This window comes from Lutra lutra, chromosome 10 (assembly GCF_902655055.1).
Source record: "Lutra lutra chromosome 10, mLutLut1.2, whole genome shotgun sequence".
NCBI lineage: Eukaryota > Metazoa > Chordata > Mammalia > Carnivora > Mustelidae > Lutra > Lutra lutra.
Genome location: NC_062287.1, coordinates 56,191,401 through 56,211,182, shown reverse-complemented (window position 1 = coordinate 56,211,182; position 19,782 = coordinate 56,191,401). Strand labels below are relative to the sequence as shown.

Sequence of the window (19,782 nt, the reverse complement as noted above, 5' to 3'; positions counted from 1 at the left end):
CATCTGACTGACATTAGATCCTAGAGAGGAGGGAGGGAGAAAGGTAGTCTTTTTTTTTTTTTTTTTTCCTTTTAGAAAGAGGGCATGATGGGGAGAGAAGCAGAGGGAGAGGGAGAGAGAAACTCAAGTGCTAAGCCCAACACTGGGCTCAATCTCACCACCTGATTACGATCTGAGCCAAAACTAAGAATTGGACATTTAACTGACTGCACCGAGAGAGAGAGAGAGAGAGAGAGAGAGAGAGAGAATATGAATCTTAAGCAGGCTCCATGCCCAGGGTGGAGCCCAACACAGGGCTCCATCTCAGGACCCAGAGATCAAGACCTGAACCGAAATTAAGAGACACTTAACTGAATGAGCCACCCAGGCGCCCCTGGATCCTTTTATAAGAACACATTTACATTTGAGGGGAGTAAAGGAGTAGTACTTAGAAAAGAAGCTCCTGAAGAAGGAGGAGGAGGAGAAAAGGAAGGGTTATAGTGTGGCATTGGCCCAGGGAAAGACCAGTGGACCAGTAGTCCAGATACAAACCCAGGCATATATGGAAAGTTTATACATAACGCAGCAGTCAGTACAGATTGGTGTGGGAAACAGAACTGCTAAATAAATGGTTCTGGGACAACACGATATCAAAAAGAAGAAAATGATACTACCTTGTACCATATACCAAAAAAAAAAAAAAAAAAGTTCTAGGTGAATTAAAGACTTAGGAGTGAAATGGACTCTCAGAAGAAAATATAGGTGAAGATCTTTATGACCCTCTACAGAGAATATTTCTTAGACATAAAAAGTATAACCAAAAAGGAAAAGATTGGTAAGTTCTACCCCACTAAAAAAAAATGGTAAAAACACAAGCTTGGAAATGAAAGCGGTTTATATTTTATCTATTTTCAACAAATATAAAACATGAAGAGTTCCCCCTACCCCCAAAAAAAGCCCAGTAGAAAAGTGGTTAAAAGAGGGACACCTGAGTGGCTCGGTTGAGCATCTGGTTTTGACTCAGGTCATGATCCCAGGGTCCTGGGATTAAGTGCCACACTGGGCTCCCTGCTCAGTGGGAAGCCTGCTTCTCCCTCTCCCTCTGCCGACCATTCCCCCTGCTTGTGTGTGGCGCGTTCTCTCTCTCTATCTCTGACAAATAAGTAAAATCTTTTAAAAAATGGGCAAAAGACATAAATAGGCTTTCACGATAAAAAACAAATGGGCAATAAACATGAAAAGTAAAAAAAAAATGCAAATAAAAGTCTGCAATGAGTTGCTGTTTCACATCTATGTTGGCAAACATTTAAAAACTTGACATCAGTGGTGCCTGGCTGGTTCAGTGGGTAGAGCATGCAACTCTTGATCTCAGGGTTGTGAATTCAAGCCCCATGTTGGGCATGGAGCCTACTTAAAATAAGACACACACACATACACATGTATATGTATATATGTGTACATGTACTTTAAAAGAAAATTAAAAATTTGACATCAAGAATTGGTAAGGATGTAGGGGCACCTGGGTGGTTCAGTTGTTGAGTGTCTCCCTTCGGCTCAGGTCATGATCCCGGGGTCCTGGGATGGAGCTCGCTGCATCCGGCATCAGCCTCCCTGCTTGGCAGGAGGCCTGCTTCTCTCTCTCCCATTCCCCCTGCTTGTGTTCCCTCTTTCACTGTGTCTCCCTCTGTTAAATGAATAAATCTTTCTATCTGGTGAGCTGGTTGTTAAATATTTACAAGTATGCCACAGGAGATGCATAGTAGTGAAACAATGAATAAAAGCAAGCGAATACTAAGTAGGTAGAGAGGAGCACACAGGGGCAACATTCCTTCAATAAGGAATGTTCTAATGCTGCTCTTCTGTGCATATAAACTTCCTAAGGAAAAGAAAATAAGCAAGGGTTAGCTTGGTGGAAGGCAGGGCCAGTGGCATGTATATATATACACACTGGAGGGTCTGAGAGAGGTAGTTCCAAAGGTGAATGCGAGAGAGAGAATGGTTAGTTGGGGCAGTTGCAAGCATGCTTTTCATGCTCCAGCATTCTAAGAAGCAAGGAGCAAGGGGGTTGGTGTGCCCTGGCAGGAGAGATTAGGGTAGAGGGGGCGAGAGCAGATCACCGCATGCCTGTGTGCCAGGGTCAGCAGTTTGGATTGACTATGGGCAATGTGTGGGCAAATGTCTTGGCAGGGTAGAGGCAAGGTCGGCAGGATAGTGAGGAAGTTGGAAAGGCTTTGCTGGAAAGTGAAAGCCAAAGCAAGACCATGGCTCTGAGGAGGAAGAGGCTTAAGAGGTATCTAAGATGTAAAACAGATGGAGCTTAGTGACTGCTTGGATGTGGGATGTGGAAAACAGGACGCTTCTGCCCACAAGGAGGTAGAACAGAATTCCCCACTCTTTAAGGGGGGGCCATAAAATGACTTTCTTCCAAGAAGTACAATCCAGAAAGGAGGAAACAAAAGTAACCTTACAGTGGAGAGAAAACTGACAATGCTACCTCAGCAGGTGAAGGTCATCATCACCAGTGATGTCATGTTGATAGTAGGTCCCTTTGATATGTTGGGATGAGAATGGCATTTCACCTCTGTGGTCTTCCTTCCAGAAGCCCCTAGCCTCGGTCTAATCATAGAAAAAATATCAAGCAAATCCCATTGAGAGGCTGTACAAAATACACAACCGGTACTCCTTATTAAACTATCAAAGTCATCAAAAAACAAGAAAAGTGAGAAACAGTTTTAGCCAGCAGAACCCTAAGGAAACCTGACAACTAAAGGTAATGTGGTATCCTGGTTGGAATCCTGGAATAGAAAAAAAAGAAATTAGGTTAAAAACTAGGAAATCTGAAAGTGTGGACTTCCATTATAAATGAGGTATCTGGAGGAAATAAAACTAAAAGGCAACTTACTGAATGGGAGCAGATATTTGCAAACGACATATCTAATAAAGGGCTAATATCCAAAATATACAAAGAACTGCTAAAACAAGACCCCAAAAAACAAATACTCCTATTTAAAAATGGGCAGAAGCCATGAACAGACATTTCTCCACAGAAAACCTACACATGGCCAACAGACACATGAAAAGGCGCTCAGCATCACTCATCATCAGGGAAATGCAAATCAAAACTACGATGAGATATCACCTCACATCTAAATTGACTAAAATTAACAACACAAGAAACAACAAGTGTTGGCAAAGATGTGGTGAAAAAGGAGTCCTCCTGCACTGTTGGTGGGAATGCAGCCACTATGAAAAAACAGCATGGAGGTTCTTCAAAAAGTTAAAAATTAGACAAACCATAAGAGACTCTTTTTTTTTTAAAGATTATTTATTTATTTATTTGACAGAAATCACAAGTAGGCAGAGAGGCAGGCAGAGAGCGAGGAGGAAGCAGGCTCCCTACTGAGCAGAGAGCCCGATGTGGGGCTCGATCCCAGGACCCTGGGATCATGACCTGAGCCGAAGGCAGAGGCTTTAACCCACTGAGCCACCCAGGTGCCCCTCCATAAGAGACTCTTAATCTCAGGAAACAAACTGAGGGCTGTTGGAGTAGAGGGGGTGGGAGGGATGGGGGAGCTGGGTGATGGACACTGGGGAGGGTATGTGCTATGGTAAGTGATGTGAATTGTGTAAGACTGATGATTCACAGACCCATACCCCAGAAACAAATAATACATTATATGTTAATAAAACACATATATATGTATGTGTGTGTGTGTATTCACACACACACACACACACACACACACACAAGTTTTAAAATATGGGGTGCCTGGGTGGCTCAGTCATTAGGTGTTTGCCTTCAGCTCAGGTCATGATCCTGGGCTCCTGGGATTGAGCCCACGATCGGGCTCCCTGCCTGGTGGGAGGCCTGCTTCTCACTCTCCCACTCCTCCTGCTTGTGTTCCCTCTCTTGCTGTCCCTCTCTGTCAAATAATAAATAAAATCTTTAAAAAAAAAGTTAAAAAATAGACCTACCTCATGATCCAGTAACCGCACTGCTGGATATCTATCCAAAAAATACAGAAACACTAATTCAAAGAGATACATGCACCCCTGTGCTTATAGTAGCATTATTTACAATAGCCAAATTATGGAAACAGCCCATGTACATGAATAGATAACCAAGTGTTGTATTTATGCAACAGAATATTGTGCAGCCATAAAGAAGGATGAAATCTTGCCATTGGCAACAACATGGATGGAGCTAGGAAGTATTACGCCAAATGAAATAAGCCAGTCAGTTTAAGTCAAATACAATATGGTTTCACTCATATGTGGAATTTAAGAAACAAAACAAACTAACATGGGTGGGAGTAAACGAGAGGCAAACCAAGAAACAGATGCTCACCTATAGAGAACAAACTGATGGTTACCAGAGGGCAGATGGTGGAGGGATGGGTCAAACAGGTGTTGGAGATTAAGGAGGGCAATTATTGTAATGAGCACCAGGTGATACACGAATTTTTGAATCACTGTATTGTATACCTGAAACTAATATAACACTGTATAGTGCAATTAAATTAAAACTTAATAAATAAATGTCACTAAATTGAACATTAGAAAAAAATCCCAGTGTATCAATATTGATTATTGTGATAAGTGTACCTTACTCATGTAAGCCATTAATAGTACAGGAAACTGGATGTGGGGTATATGGGAATTCTGTCTTCCCAACTTTTCTGAAAATCTAAAACTATTCTAAAATTTAAAACTTATTTTTAAAAAATCAGCTAGATGCATTTGTTCTGAAAAGTTTTTTGGTTTTTTTTTTTAAAGATTTTATTTATGAGAGACAGTGTGTGTTGGAGTGGGGATGGTGGGGCAGAGCGAGAGGGAGAAAGAGTCACAAGCCAACTCTGACTCCGCACTGACCCTGGGGCCCCAGTGGGGCTTGTTCTCATGACCTGAGATCATGACCTGAGGTGAAACCAAGAGTCGGGCCCTCAACCAACTGCCCCACCTAGGCATCCCTGTTCTGAAAAGTTTTAATTAAAACTAATTGCTACTTTCCTTAAACACTGAGTTGAGAGTTTCTAAGTTGAGTGACCTTTATCAGGGTCACAGAATCAGCCCCTATTCTTCTAATTCTTCTCTTGGCTCTTCTGTGAGGCAGAATTGAACAGGTAGTTTGCTTGGGCAGGAAGGACTACCACTCCCAGAGTGCCCCTGTGTGGTTGTCAGGAGCAACCAGAGAATGCAGACTAACAGCCCTCTTGGAGTCGGGATTATACAACTGGGTGCCTTGCCAGGCAGCCATGGGCCAGGACTATTACTCTGTGCTTGAGGTCACTCGCAATTCAGAGGATGCCGAGATCAAGAAGGCGTAAGTGTGGGGCGGGACTGAGGCTTTAGGGGAGTGCCAGGAAGGCTCCACCTTTATCTTCTAAACTGAGCTTTCTTGCACAGTTTAGGGCAGGCAAGATAAACCTTGTTCCTTCTTTTGCTTCTTGCTTACCTATACTCTAGGTTTGGGCTGGGTCAGAGTTCCCAATCCATCATCCTTTACCTCCTAAGCCCTATCTCTCTTTCTGTTCATCCTGGTTTTCCTAGCAATAAAAGTCAGGACAAAGGAGACATTTGAACTTTATTCTGCTTACGGGGAACCAAAGGACTGAAAAAAGGAGAGTGACCTGACCAGATGGGTGTGTTTCAAATTTTATTCTGGCCATCAGATGAGTTTGTTTTTGTTTTTGTTTTTTAAGATTTTATTTATTTATTTGAGAGACAGAGATCACAAGTAGGCAGAGAGGCAGGCAGAGAGAGAGGAGGAAGCAGGCTCCATGATGAGCAGAGAGCCCGATGCGGGGCTTGATCCCAGGACCCTGGGATCATGACCTGAGCCAAAGGCAGAGGCTTTAACCCACTGAGCCACCCAGGCTCCCCTTAGATGAGTTTTTTATGCTAAACTGCATTTCTCAATACTTCCATCAGGTCTTGGGGATTTTGTGGTCCATCTCCAAAAAAGTGTAGGATGGGAGTCAGCACATTTTTCTGAAGAAAAAAAAAAAGTGTTTTTGGGGGGCACCTGGGTGTCTCAGTCAGTTAAGCATCTGACTTGATTTCAGCTTGGGTCATGATCTCCAGGTCATGAGATTGATCCCTGCGTCAAGCTCCACACTAGCTGTCAAGCCTGCTTGGGATTCTGTCTGTCCTCCCAAACCACACACACCCTGTTCGTTCACACGCTCACTCTCTCTCTCTCTCTCTCAAAAAAAAAATGTGCTTTTTTAATGAATATTTATTGAGTGCCTACCCTATGGTTAGGTGCAGTGGTAGAAGCTGGAGATATGATCTTGGATCAGACAGATAAGTAGCTTGATTTTGTTGATGAATACAGATAATGAATAAGTCATAAGTGTGATGAATGTTACAGAAGGGGAATACAGAGTGTTGTGGAAGCTTATTTTAGAAGTAGAGAGACCCCATTCAGGGTCTGTCATGATAATCAAGGCTGACAATGAAGCTTAGGTGCGCCTGGGTGGCTCAGTGGGTTAAGCGTTCATCTTTAGCTCGGGTCATGATCCCAGGGTCCTGGGATCAAGCCTCACGTTAGGCTCTCTGCTCAGGAGGGAGCCTACTTCTCCCTCTGCCTCTGCCCCTCTCCTTGCTTATGTGTTCTCTCTCTCTCTCAATCTCTCTCTCTCTCAGATGAATAAATAAGATCTTTTTAAAAAAGAAAGAAGATGAAGCTTGAAGCAGGACAGTGGGCTGGTGAGAAGAGAGAGAATGGACTTGGCTCTTTTTTTTTTTTTCAAGATTGTATTTATGTATTTGACAGACAGAGATCACAAACAAGTAGGCAGGGAGGCAGGCAGAGAGAGAGGGAAACAGGCTCCCCGCTGAGCAGAGAGCCCGATGCGGGGCTTGATCCCAGGACTCTGAGATCACTACCTGAGCTGGAGGCAGAGGCCTAACCCACTGAGCTACCCAGGTGCCCCTTGACTTGGCTCTTAATCAGATCTTTGGAGGGTAAGGAAAAAGGGAGGAATCTGGGATAATACAATTAAGGTTGGGTAGTGATACATTTATTGAATGTACAGATTCTGTTCTGAAAACCTTCCATCATTATCTCATTTAATCCTTACAACAACCCTGAGAGGTAGGTGCTGTTATTACCCAAGCCCATGTGCCTAGTAAACAACAGAACCAGTAGCTGGACACCAGGCCTACTGTGGTCCAGGTCCTGTAGGGCATTAATTGTGGGGTAAGTCGAAAGAGTCTATAGTGTGGCTGAGAAACAAGACACAGACTCATGAGACAATTACAGAATAACTCAGGACAGTGTGTGATGTCACCCACAGTTCAGAGCATCTCCTTGGCCAGTGGGAGCCATCTAAGGAGAGGTCACAAAGAGCTGGAGTGCAGAAAAGTAAGCCAAACTTAAACACTAGAAACACCCAGATCTGAATCCAGGTTCTCCTACCCGCTACCTGTGTGACATGGACAAAGTGCGCTCTGTGAGCCTCCGTTTTCCCATCTCTAAAATAACAGTAACAAACAAGGGCACCTGGGTGGCTCAGTGAGTTGGGCGTCTGCCTTCAGCTCAGGTCATGGTCCTGGGTCCTGGGATTGCCCCTCACTGGACTCTCTGCTCAGCAGGGGGCCTGCTTCTCCCTCTCGCTCTGCCCCTCCCCCTGCTTGTGCTCTCTCTCATGCACTCTCTCTAATAAGTAAATTCTTAAAAATTAATAATTATAAAGGTTGTTCTAATATTAATATGGGATTGTATGAGATAATGAACATGTAATGCTCAGCAATCATTTGCCCCAAAACCAGGTCCTATAGAGTGATTAAAAGGACCACGTGTATTTCAAACAATAGCTCTTAAACCCTTCTCTCTTGTAACAGTTTTAAGAGATGAGTGCCATACAGGAGTACTTAGATTTTTTACCTCCCCGCTCAAAATGCTGAATGTATATAATGAAGAAAAGCACCACGATGATTCCTAATTGCCTAGCTATTTCCCTTCTCAGTGTCTCTCATTTGGTCTCAGCTGCTACATCTGAGCTGTGACTCACCTCCGTCTTGGCCACTCAGTAAAACAGTGATGGTTGTAAGTAAAACTTAGAACTACTCAAGTTTATATGAAAATGGAACTCTTCTCAAACCCACTTACTTTTACTCATTGATAGAATATCCTTTCAGTTCTCCTCATAACTGACTTTGGCCTTTGTAACTGAGAAGGGCTGGTTTCAAAGCCTCAAGGAGGTCATGACAATTGTCTTCAAGTCTCTGAAGGTGGAACAAGCCGATACTCTCTGTAAGGCCTCCAAGGGCAGAGTTAGGACCTTCAGAGTTACAGGACAGCAGGCCTCACTCAGTAAGATAAAGTGTTGCCTCAAAGTCCAAGCGGTCCCACCCCGAGATGGGCTGCCTTATGGGACAGTTACTTTGGGTCATTCATTTACTCCCTGCTGCTCAGAGCTAGGCACCAGGGACACAGAACCAGACACAGTAACTCAAGGAAATCACACTAGTAGGAGAGACAAGCCAGTCAATAAACAGCTGGAGCATCAAGTACTAAGTTTAGGGATGGAAGGCACTGGGGACTCGGGAAGGGGATTCTAACCCAGAATGGAGGCTGCAGTTAGGGAAGGCATCCTGGAGGAGTTGACCCTGAGCTGTGTGTTGAAAGATGAATGAAAATGTGGGAGATGGGAGGGACTGGAGAGGGGTGAGTGTTACAGGTGAAGGGAGTAGAATGTCAAAGACATGAGCAACGCAGTGTGGGGAGTTTGGAGCCTGGGCAGAAGGTCAGGAGAGGTCATGGGATGGGGAGAGAGAGCTGTGAGTACGAAGGCCAGAGAGAGAAGCAGAGGCTTGAATCTCGGAGATATTTGGATTTTATGCTGAAGACAAAGGGGAAACCAGTGGAGGATTTAGACTGCAGAGTGACTTGGTCAGGGGGCAGCAAGCCAAAAGGCCTGGGGACGGGGAGCACTAGAAACAGGAAACCATGGTTCCGCAATAGTTGTAGGGATGAAGCAGCAGGAAGAGAACATTGGGGAGAAAGAAAAACCGACGTGCCTTGGTAACGGGTGGGCTGGGGGTGGAGGGGACAAAGAACCTGGGAGCTGATAACATTCAGTTTTTTGGCTGCAGTGCCTGGGTAAGTGAGCAAAAAATGAGGGAATGAAAGTGTGTTTTATTTGGGCTCATTGAGTTTGTGGGGCCTGTGGGACATCAGAGAGGAGATACCAAGATGGCGCTGGGAGCTGGGCCCTCTGAACTGCATCATTAGACACCATGGGGCTCAGACTTCCTGAAGAGAGCCCAAGGCAGGAGATTGGGAGGGAGGAGAGAGGGGCTGGAGTCTTTATTCCCAGCTCCCTTCCTAGGAGGGCCCTTCAGGTTGGCTATGTTCCTTAACTGAAGATGATGGCTCCTGCCAAGGGCCCCCCATCCACACACTCTTCCGTGGGATGTCTTCCTCCCCTCACTCCTATAGGCTTGGGGGCATCAGGATCCCTCAGGGCTCCTGACCTTGGGCTACAGCACCGTCCCCTGTGGTTATCCTCCCTATCTCCCACACTTTGGTGAGTGGTCCCTTTATCAACTCCACAAATCCCCCAGTCCATTCCAGCTCTTTCCTCCCGGACACTGAGGGTACAGATTTTCAGATACTGTAGGTGCTGCCTCACTTGAGTGGTGGGATGGGGCAGCTACAGAAGCTGGGCAGGGAATGAGCACAGAAGCAGGAGACAGTCAGAGGGCCTGACATGTGCTGAGTGCCTCTCTGTACTCAGCCCTTTGACGCCTTATTTTACCTGATCTTCCCAAGAAGCCTAGGGGTCAGTTCAGACATCGAGACAGGATTCGATGTGCAAGAAGTGTATTGGGGGAGGCATGTGTGAGGGTCAAGGGGGAGCAGGAGTGGGCAGGGAGGGCCTTCAGACCCCAGTGCAGGTCTGATGCCTGTGATGGGGGAGCTGGGTGGGGAGGGCCGCAGGGTCGGCTGGAGAAAATGCTCAGCCCGGCCGATCGGCAGGAGTTCCAAGGCAGAGGCTGTAGGTTGGAGGAGTCCTGTGTCCCACAGCGAGGCACCAGCACAAACATCCCCACCATGCTTGGGCCCTAGCTGGAGCAGGTGGAGGAGGGGTAGCTTCAGCACAAACACCGAGAGCGGGCAGCTACGCTTTCTCCCCGCTGGGCCCTCTTCAAGGGCATCTGAGTCATGGGCCGCCTTGGCTACCACAGCCCAGACTTTATAGGGGGGAACATCAAAGCAGTGAACAGCAGAGCCAGCTCTAAGCCATGGCCTGCACCTCGGGCCCGTTTCAGCTGCTATGACGGGTATGAATCCTCCCTCCTCCAGGTACCGGAAACTGGCCCTGAAGAACCACCCGCTCAAGTCCAGCGAGCCATCTGCAGCAGAGACATTCAGGCAAATAGCAGAGGCCTATGATGTGCTGAGCGACCGTGAGTGACTCCGCTCTCTTCCTCAGGTCTCGGGTGTTGGGCTTTCTGAGGGGGCCCAACAGAGAGGAGGCATTCCTCTTCCTGTCCAGAGTCTGGGCAAACTTAGAAAGAAAAATTAGTCGCGAAGAATTAGTCGCCTATCTCACTAGTACCAAGATGAGGCTGACGTGGTGTGGGGAGCCCTTGGATTAAGCTGATCTGCTCAGCTGGTCTTGGAGGGGGGCAGGACCTGGTGCAGGTCCCCACAGCCCCCACACTCACCCTGGGCCTTCAGGGATGTGCACAGTGAGATGCTTGCTGCCAAGGCAGGAAGGTGAGGCTGAAGCTGGTGTGCGCCTTTGCTCTTCCCGGACGGCCAAGGAGAGCTTGTCTATAAAGGGGCATGGAGAGGCTGGTAATTCAGAAATCTCCTGAAACCAGGAGTATAGAAAGCGATTCCTCCCCTCTGCCCTGGGCAGTACCTGCATGGACATCCTGAAGTCTTGTCCCAGAGACTAGTTACAGATCCTGTGCCGAAGAATGGCCAGATCACAAAGGTTTTTCTGGTCCCGAGTTCTCAGGACTTTGGAGTCCTTAGACTGTAGGAGTTCAAAGCTCTAGAATTTGGGAGCTCTAGAATTCTTGGATTCTAGAATTTCAAGGTGCTAGGATTCTACCTGCCCCAGATAAAACTGTATTTGTGATGATGAGTTTAGCCAAATTCCAGGACAGTAGCCTGACTGTTAATCTCTAGATCCCTCCTCCAGTCCTCCCCCACCGTTCTGGCTCTCCTCCAGGCTACAGGCCCATACCTAGATGCACTCACCATGAGATTCCGCACCTGACTTTTCAGATCTCCTTCCAAAGACTGCCAGACAACAGGCACGTTAGAAATAAGGTTGCTTTTGGCCCTTTCTCTCCACCCTGTGTTCATCTGCTTCCCAGCCCAGTAGCTATCTTTGTCCCCAAGACCGGCCCCTTCCTCAAGGTGCAACATGTCCACAGCTGTGAAGAGAGGCATCTACGACAAGTTTGGAGAGGAGGGCCTGAAGGGCGGGATTCCCCTGGAGTATGGAGCCCAGACCCCGTGGACCACTGGTTACGTCTTCCACGGCAACCCTGAAAAGGTTTTCCATGATTTCTTCGGAGGAGACAACCCCTTTGGTGGTAAGAGGCCCCACCTCCCCACTTGCCTTACTGGGAAAGGACAGAGCTATAAAAGGTTTCTTTTCTTTGAATCCTTTTATTTAAGAAATAGATATAGTGCCTGATTAAAAAAAAATTGTATTAAAGAAGAAATAAAGTCCAGCCTTTATTCCTTCTCTAGGAGCAGCCACTTACTGCTAACAGTTTATGTATCCTTCCAGAAATTTTCTGTGCATTTATGAGCATATTTTTATGTTTATATAAGCCTTTTACCTAATTAAGGAAAGACGACCATATTGTACACGCTGAGTTCTTTTTTTTTTTAAAGATTTTATTTATTTGACAGAGAGAGATCACAAGTGGGCAGAGAGGCAAGCAGAGAGAGAGAGAGGAAGAAGCAGGCTCCCTGCAGAGGGGAAAGCCCGATGCGGGACTCGATCCCAGGACCCCGAGACCATGACCTGAGCCGAAGGCAGAGGCTTAACCACTGAGCCACCCAGGTGCCCCACGCTGAGTTTTTTTTTACTTAGTGTATCTTGGAGATGATCTTATTATGTACCATATTGTATACAGATCTGTTTCATTCATTTTAATAGCTGCATCAGATTTCATTATACAAGCGTGTGTTAGTCAGCTGAGTACCTGGATGGATGTGTGAATGATCCCACATCCCAACAAACTGACAAAGAGCTGATTTCTGAGGCTCAGGGTCATCTTGCAAGGACAATTTGCCCTCAGACCTGTCTTCCTGGCTTCAGTTATGCGACTCAGAGAGGCTCGGTTTCACTGCCTGTCCCCCTGTAGCCTCTCTGCCTGGCTATACCACTGCCTTTCTGCATTTCAGAAGTTCTCTTTTCCTTTTCTCCATGTTAATAACAACCGAGCTACATTCACTGTCTGTCTACCTCCGGGCCCCCTCCCACCCTGCATTGCCTTCTCCTGTCTGCCAGAGGGAACTAAGTTCATCAGCTGCATGTGTGACTGGACAAAGCAGGGGACTCAGGGTCAGGCCTGTTTCAGATCCATATGCTGCCACTTACGAGCTGTGTGGTTCTCGGCAAATCCCTTCACCGCTCTGAAACCTCAACTTCCTTCCTGGTAAAAGGCTATACTAGTCCTTTCCTCACCCATCATTATCAAATGAGATAACGGCTTTATAAAGCCATTATGAACATGGGCTCTGCAGACTTAAAGATACTGTACAATGAATCTGTCTCTCCCAGGGACCAGTGCATGGAAAAGAGACAGCTCAGAGGAGCCAACCCAGAGCTTATAGGGGCATTGCTTACAAGGTTTGGGGTCCCTTGAGCAGTGCTCAGAAGCTATACTGCCGGGATGCCCGGGTGGCTCAGTTGGTTAAGTGGCTGCTTTCGGCTCAGGTCCATGATCCCAGGATTCTGGGATCAAGCCCCACATCAGGGTCCTTGCTTGGCAGGGAGCCTGCTTCTCCCTCTGCCTGCCACTCTGCCTGCTTGTGCTCTCTCTCTCTCTCTCTGACAAATAAATAAATAAAATCTTAAAAAAGAAGAAGAAGAAGAAGCTATACTGCTTCAGTGCTTCACCCCAGGGATTCTTGGGTTCCAGCTCCCTATAGGGCCGAGGGACAAGGCCTTCCTATGACCTGGCTACTAGGGTGTCTGTAGCCCCGTACACCATAGCTACAGGGTGAACGAATGAATTCAGTGATACAAGAGGGGACCAGGTAATTCACAGACCTCTTGTTTCGTTAGCACAGCATAGCAGGGCACACATTACAGTGGGGCCTTGCCTAAAAATCTGAATTATGATAGCAACCTAGACTCTACACAAAGGGCTTCATATGTAGTGATAAGCACAGTGGCTCAGAACACAGGTTCTAGAGTCACATTGTCTAAGTCCAGATGGACTGTGGGGTTGTGAGCATTTTCTTTGGCCTCTCTGCCCCGTGAGAGAACCGTGTGAAGCGCTGACACCAGTCCCTGCTGCAGAGTAAGCTCTCAGCAATGTCTAGTTCTTCTTCATCATCTTGTTATTTAATCCTAATGGTAAAAGGCAGATCAGGCATTATTACTCCAATCCAAGCACAGAAAAACTAGAACCAAACTACTACATAGCACTTCAAGAGGCAAGGGCTCTTTGGACTGGGATGGAAGGGCAGCAAGAGGGGTTATGGGTATAGAGCCGGGCAGGGAAAAAAGAGACTGAAGAAAAAAAGTTTGGTGAACTCTCAAATTTTTAAGGAACCACCCCTGCCCCAGCCCTTTGTCAGCAGCTGACTTCATAGAAACTTGAGTCTGGGGTCTCTAGTGGTATTGGGCTGGGCTGTACATGAGGGAAAGGGGAGCCTGGGGAAGGGTAGGAAGGACTAGAATGCTTATTATGACTCCCAGCCGCCAGCTAACCGCAGGAGTAATTTCTGGCATACCAGGAGTTGCCACCAGAGGGCACTCCTCTCCCTTCTGAGACAGCCAGCCTCGCGGGGTATTTCCCAAGTTTAGGAGGAAAGGAGTCAGGAGAGTGTGGGACCATCTAAACAGGGTGGGGTGGGGGGTTTGAAGCAGTGGGAAGTGGCAAGGATTGATAATCATTGGATCTGCAATTGAGGATAACTTTTTGACCTGGCCTAACAGTCTGAGTCTGCAAGGTAGGAATGAGATGCTGCGTATTACACTTGGGGACCGAAGAAGTATATGTGAAGGTGTCTATGCATTCAGGTCCCTGGAAACAGCCTCTCTTACCCCTCTCCTCTCCCCACCTCCTGCAGAGTTTTTTGATGCAGAAGGAAATGAGGTAGATTTGAACTTTGGGGGGCTTCGGGGCCGAGGAGTCAAGAAACAGGACCCCCCAATTGAACGAGACCTCTACCTATCCCTGGAGGACTTATTCTTTGGCTGCACCAAGAAAATTAAGATCTCCCGAAGGGTGAGTACTGGGCTTGCTCCTACTGGGAGCCACTACCTATTCCGTCCAATCTTACAAGTAACCTCCTCCCTGTCCTCACTGGAAACCTCAGGTATGGTCTCTGATGGAATCATGAAATCTCAAGTTTGGAGACCTAGGATAATAGAATTCTAGAATCTGAAGTTGGAAGGGACAATCAAAGGTCCCATTCTATCCCATGCAGGAATCTCCTCTCCAGTGTTCCTAACTGGGACAGAGTCTTTCCTTTCCTCTCAGTTCATCCCCATCCCTGTGGGAAGTTGGGGTCTGAATGCACAGTCTCCCGTGAATTCTGTCCTCTGGGCATTACCAGACCATACCCCCAGGGCTTCATCAGTGTGTAAGCCTCATGAGGAAGAAGGAACAGGGTGGGCATGGAGGGTGGGCTGCAGGACAGTCCCCAAGGAGTCTGATTGAAGACCTTCAGTGCTCAGGGTACAGTCAGTTCTTGGGTTGGCCCTGTCCCGTGGCCCAACCCTATGCTAGGCACACAAGCAAGACCTCTTAACACCTTTCCCCAGAAGAGGAGATGCCAACAATGGCCATGCTTTCCACGGATGGCACCCTTCTGGGCATGTGATTGGGGAATGGATGGATGACGTAATAGGGAATGCTCGAATATGCTGACCTTTCTCCCTTTCTCCCTTCATGATAAAGAGACCTCCCAGAGCCTCATGGCCAGAGCCTCTGGGTTTGGAGAGAGGACCTGGGTATGTGTTTACTATGCATTTGTTAGTGGCCAGGGCCACGTGATTTCTAGGGCAGGAATTGGGGACTTGATCAACTCATGGTGACCACTTGGCATCTCAAGCCCCAGCCCTATGACATAGCCTGTCATCCTGGAATTATAAGTCCTTGGTTCCAGTGAATGGGGTGAGAGTGGGAATGGCTCTGGGAAGGTTCTCCCTGTTACTAGAGGAATGATCCTGAGCACAGAACCCCTGTAACAAATTTCTCATGTGAAAAGGCCAGCCAGGAAATCCCCAGCAAACCTCTCCCCAACCCCCTCGCCATCTGGCTGCAGGTGCTGAACGAGGATGGGTACTCCTCTACCATCAAGGACAAGATTCTCACAATTGATGTGAAACCTGGTTGGAGGCAGGGCACACGGATCACCTTTGAGAAGGAAGGGGACCAGGTGAGAAGGAGGGAATTGACTAGGATCCATCCTTAATTAGTGTCAGTTGCCTGGGCTTGCTCATGGAGTGGGAAGACTGAGAGGGAAGGAGGCAATGCTTTCTCCTGCCCCTGTGAACCCTAGTCTGGTAGGGAGACCAGTCTGCAGAGTGGGTGAGATGATCCCCAAAGTCCCTTACAGGCGACAGAGCCTCACCATACCTCTGTGAGTGGATACCCAGGGCTTTTCCCCATTTTGCAGAATAAGAAACAGACCCAGAGAGGGAAGGGATTTGCCCAGGGCAAGAGCACAAGAGCTCTCTCTTTCTGATTTTCTTCAGTGCTTCTTGAATAAAGCCTAACTACAGGAGCTATTCAGAAACCACTTATTAATAATAATTTTAATACCATTTAATATCTTAATGATAATTACTTATTTAAATAAAAATATAAAATTATTGTTCAAGGCATGCTGAATCCTTAAGTCTGAGAAGAGGCAGAGTGATGTTGTTTTCAGAGCCGAAAGAGATTAATTCCTCGGCTGATACTTCTTGCTCCCTTTCTCGCCTGTAAAACATCTACTTCCAAAACACTCCCTTCAGGATCCCGCTCTAATGCTCCCAGCTGTGGACAGCCTCCCCTGACCTCCCCACCTAGGTTAGGGCCTCTCTTGTCTCCTGCCTCTGGGTTCCCTTTACCATAGTCTGGAGCACACTGAGGACTGTGGGCCTGTCGCCGCCCCCAGTTAATGAAGCCTGGCAGGGCAGAGGCTTCCTGGAAGTTGTCTTCAAATTTGCAGCTCAGAGTTTTGCCCACCACCTCAGGAAGCCCCTGTCCCGCTCCAGCTGAGTGAATCCTTTTGCTCAATAGAGGAGAAGTATTTGGGGGGGCTGGATTCACCCAAGTAGGCTTCTCAGAGGAAGGGATATGGAAACAAACTGTAAAGGTTCTTCCAGAAAACCTGGTTTAATCTCTTCATTGTTCAGATGAAGACATGGAGACCAGTAGAGGCAGGAACTTGGCCAGTGGTACACAGCCAATTAGCCCTTGTCAACCCTTAGCCTCCTCTGCCCAGGGCCCCAACATTATCCCAGCTGACATCATCTTCATCGTAAAGGAGAAGCTACACCCTCGATTCCGCAGGGAGAGTGACAACCTCCTTTTTGTGAACTCCATTCCCTTGGGCAAGGTAAGTGGGCAAAGTAGAGGAGAAGAGGTGGGCAGATGAGAGTGAGCAAGCCGGCTGCATTCTGCATCCTCCCACTGCATGGGGTAGGCCTTCAGAACGTGAGGAGAGCACACAGAATCTTTGTGGTGTCTTCAGGGCCCTTCTGTGTCCTCAGACTCCAAACGCAGAATAGCACCCGTCTAGGCTTTGCCTTCCCTCCCCCACCGCACCTGCAGGCAGTCACTCAGTTCATCCCGCCACCTGGTCTGTTCATCTCTCAGTCTGGGTGTGAGTGCCTGCGTCTGCCCAGGAGCCCTCTGGCGGCCCTCCCGCCTCCCTTCCTAACTGACTTATTGGACTGTGCCACTGGCTTGTCTCAGCATCTCCTACGATGTTCAGGGCCCTCTACACTCTGCCCCTGCGGTTCTCCCCACTGTGCACTCCGACCACCGTGCCCCTCAGAGCTCCTGCCCGTTCACACCTCCAGATTCTTGTTTGTGCTACGCCCTCTGCGTGGAATGCTGCATCCACCTGTCTCCCTGGCAAGCTCCTTCTCACCCTTATCAACCGCCACCATGGGGCCGCCCTCCTGTCCCACTCCAAAATGGTTCGGGGGCCTCTCCTGGGCTCCCGCAGACTCCTTGACTTCACTCTATCGTAACATATGTCATCCTCAGTCTTACTTGGCAGACTGAGCTCCTGTGGGCAGGTAGTTAGTTGCCTGGCTCGCTCTTCTGTGAGTCCTTGAATAGCCCTGTGCCTCCTTGAGGCAGGGCTCAGGGCCTGGCACTGCATAAGCTCAAAAAGTGCCTTCTAAACAGAAAGGCCAGGGTGACCAACCCCACTCCCACCTTTGGCCCTCATGTCCCCTAGGCCCTGACCTGCTGCACTGTGGAGGTAAAGACCCTAGACGATCGTCTGCTCAACATCCCCATCAATGACATTGTCCAGTGAGTGCCTCTGCTTGGGCCCCAGTTGGCAGAAGGGCTGGCCTGGGCCTTGGAGGGTAGTGGCACGCTGGGCAGCCCCGTGCCATTCAGTCCTGGCCAGAGAGACCTGAAATCCAGCCCCACCTCTGGCCAAGCTGCAGTCACCTGGTAAATGGGAGTGCCTTTTTCTAACTTGCACAAGGCCACTTTAGAGCCCAGAGGGCCCCCGTGTTGGGCAATCTTGGTTGCCTTCCTACTTCTGAACCTCTCATTAGTGTTCTGAGTTGTATTCCTTAAGTCCTTTCTAGGAAAGGCCCTCTGCATGGGAAGCTTTACTCAGCCTCTCAGCATCCCAACCCAGGGTGGTACCTCTAGTTTTGGAACCCTCTGTTAGAGACTCAGTGTAAAAGGGTTGTCGAGGGGGCAGGCTGTCTGAACAAGCCAGTTCCCCCACCCCCACCCCGTTCTGGTTGAAATGAGCCCCATGGTAGAAAGCCGTACTGACTGCCCCTTGCCTGAAGTTATGCGAGCAGGGGCAGCCTGGGATCTGTCAAAATGCTCCTCTGGGGGGCTGCTAATTTCCCTTCTCTCATCCTCACATCTCAGTCCCAAGTATTTCAAGAAGGTGCCAGGTGAGGGGATGCCGCTGCCTGAGGACCCTACTAAGAAGGGAGATCTCTTCATCTTCTTCGACATCCAGTTCCCCACCCGCCTCACACCCCAAAAGAAACAAATGCTGCGCCAGGCATTGCTGACATAACTCTCGTGGACTGGGGGCTGGTGCGTGGAGGAGGCTAGCTGGGCCTTTAGCCCACCCCGGCCTCAGGATGTGCAGGGGAGCCAGCCCACAGCACAGATGGGAGGTGAGGATGGGATGGCATGGGACTTTTAAACTGACACAATAAAGATTTATTTCCTACCTACCAGTTGCACCCAGGAGACTGTATTGGAGGAAAAGGAGCTTCATGTATCTCTTTCTTGTGAGCAGAGGGAAGGGCAAGGTGTAGGAAGCCTAAAACCTGGGTCCTTGTCCAGGTTTTAAAATTTTATTTAAATTCATTAGTTAATGTATGATGTGTTATTGGTTTCAGAGGTAGAGCTCAGTGATTAAGTGATATAAGATCAGTCTTATATAATAAGCAGTGCTCATTGCATGCCTTCCTTAATGCCCATCACCCGGTTACCCCATCCCCATCCCTCTCCCCTCCAGCAACCCTCAGTTCGTTTCCTTATGGTTTGTCTCCCTCTCTAATTTTACCTTGTTTTATTTTTTCCTCTCTTCCCTATGATCCTCTGTTTTGCTTCTTAAATTTCACAACCCGGTGAGATCATATGATAATTATCTTTCTCTGATTGCTTATTTCACTTAGCATAATACCCTCCATTTCCATCTACATTGTTGCAAATGGCAATATTTCATTTCTGATGGCTGCATAATATTCCAGTGTGTGTGTGTGTGTGTGTGTGTGTGTGTGTGTACCACATCTTCTTTATCCATTCATCTGTCAATGGACATCTGGGTTCTTTCTTTTTTTTTTTTAAAAAAGATTTTATTTATTTATTTGTGAGAGAGAGCACAGCAAGCAGAGTGGCAGGCAGAGGCAGAGAGAGAAGAAGGCTCCCCGCTGAGCAAGGAGCCCGATGTGGAACTCGATCCCAGGACTCCGGGATCATGATCTGAGCTGAAGGCAGCCACTTAACAAACTAAGCCACCCAGGCATCCCGCATCTGGACTCTTTCAACAGTTCAGCTGTTGTGGACATTGCTACTATGATCACTGGGGTGCAGGTGTCCCTTCGGATCACTACATTTGTATCTTTGGGGTAAATACCCAGTAGTGTAATTGCTGAGTCGTAAGACAGCTCTATTTTTAACTTTCTAAGGAAACTCCATGTTTTCCAGAGTGACTGTACCAGTTTGCATTCCCACCAACAGCATAAGAAGGTTCCCATTTCTCCACATCCTCACCAACATCTGTTGTTTCCTGACTTGTTAGTTTTAGCCATTCTGACCAGTATGAAGTGGTATCTCATTGTATTTTGATTTGTATTTCCCTGATGCCGAGTGATATTGAATGTTTTTTCATGTGTCTGTTGGCCATTTGGATGTCTTCTGTGGCGAAATGTC

At 47.7% G+C, this 19,782-nt stretch overlaps 1 protein-coding gene across 2 annotated transcripts; it reads left to right on the top strand.

Moving 5' to 3' along the window:
• Nucleotides 1–5,186: 5,186 nt before the first annotated feature.
• Nucleotides 5,187–18,649, top strand: DNAJB13 (DnaJ heat shock protein family (Hsp40) member B13). 2 transcript variants are annotated; one of them, XM_047694003.1, is made up of 8 exons: nt 5,187–5,302; nt 10,295–10,398; nt 11,383–11,544; nt 14,267–14,424; nt 15,467–15,580; nt 16,634–16,747; nt 17,600–17,676; nt 18,262–18,648. In XM_047694003.1, the coding sequence occupies exons 1-8, from the start codon at nt 5,235–5,237 to the stop codon at nt 18,413–18,415; spliced, it is 951 nt and encodes a 316-aa protein (XP_047549959.1). In that variant the 5' UTR covers nt 5,187–5,234; the 3' UTR covers nt 18,416–18,648. The 2 variants fall into 2 exon arrangements, with proteins under 2 accessions (XP_047549959.1, XP_047549960.1); XM_047694004.1 differs by lacking the exon at nt 5,187–5,302 and having other exon boundaries at nt 10,305–10,398; nt 11,323–11,544; nt 18,262–18,649.
• Nucleotides 18,650–19,782: the final 1,133 nt, after the last annotated feature.

Bases quoted from the DNA above. Each gene is read 5' to 3' on its own strand.
- DNAJB13 (XM_047694003.1), top strand. From the start codon at position 5,235: ATGGGCCAGGACTATTACTCTGTGCTTGAGGTCACTCGCAATTCAGAG. The intron at 11,545-14,266 runs GTAAGAGGCCCC...CACCTCCTGCAG, and splicing joins AGGAGACAACCCCTTTGGTG to AGTTTTTTGATGCAGAAGGA. The intron at 15,581-16,633 runs GTGAGAAGGAGG...TCCTCTGCCCAG, and splicing joins TTGAGAAGGAAGGGGACCAG to GGCCCCAACATTATCCCAGC.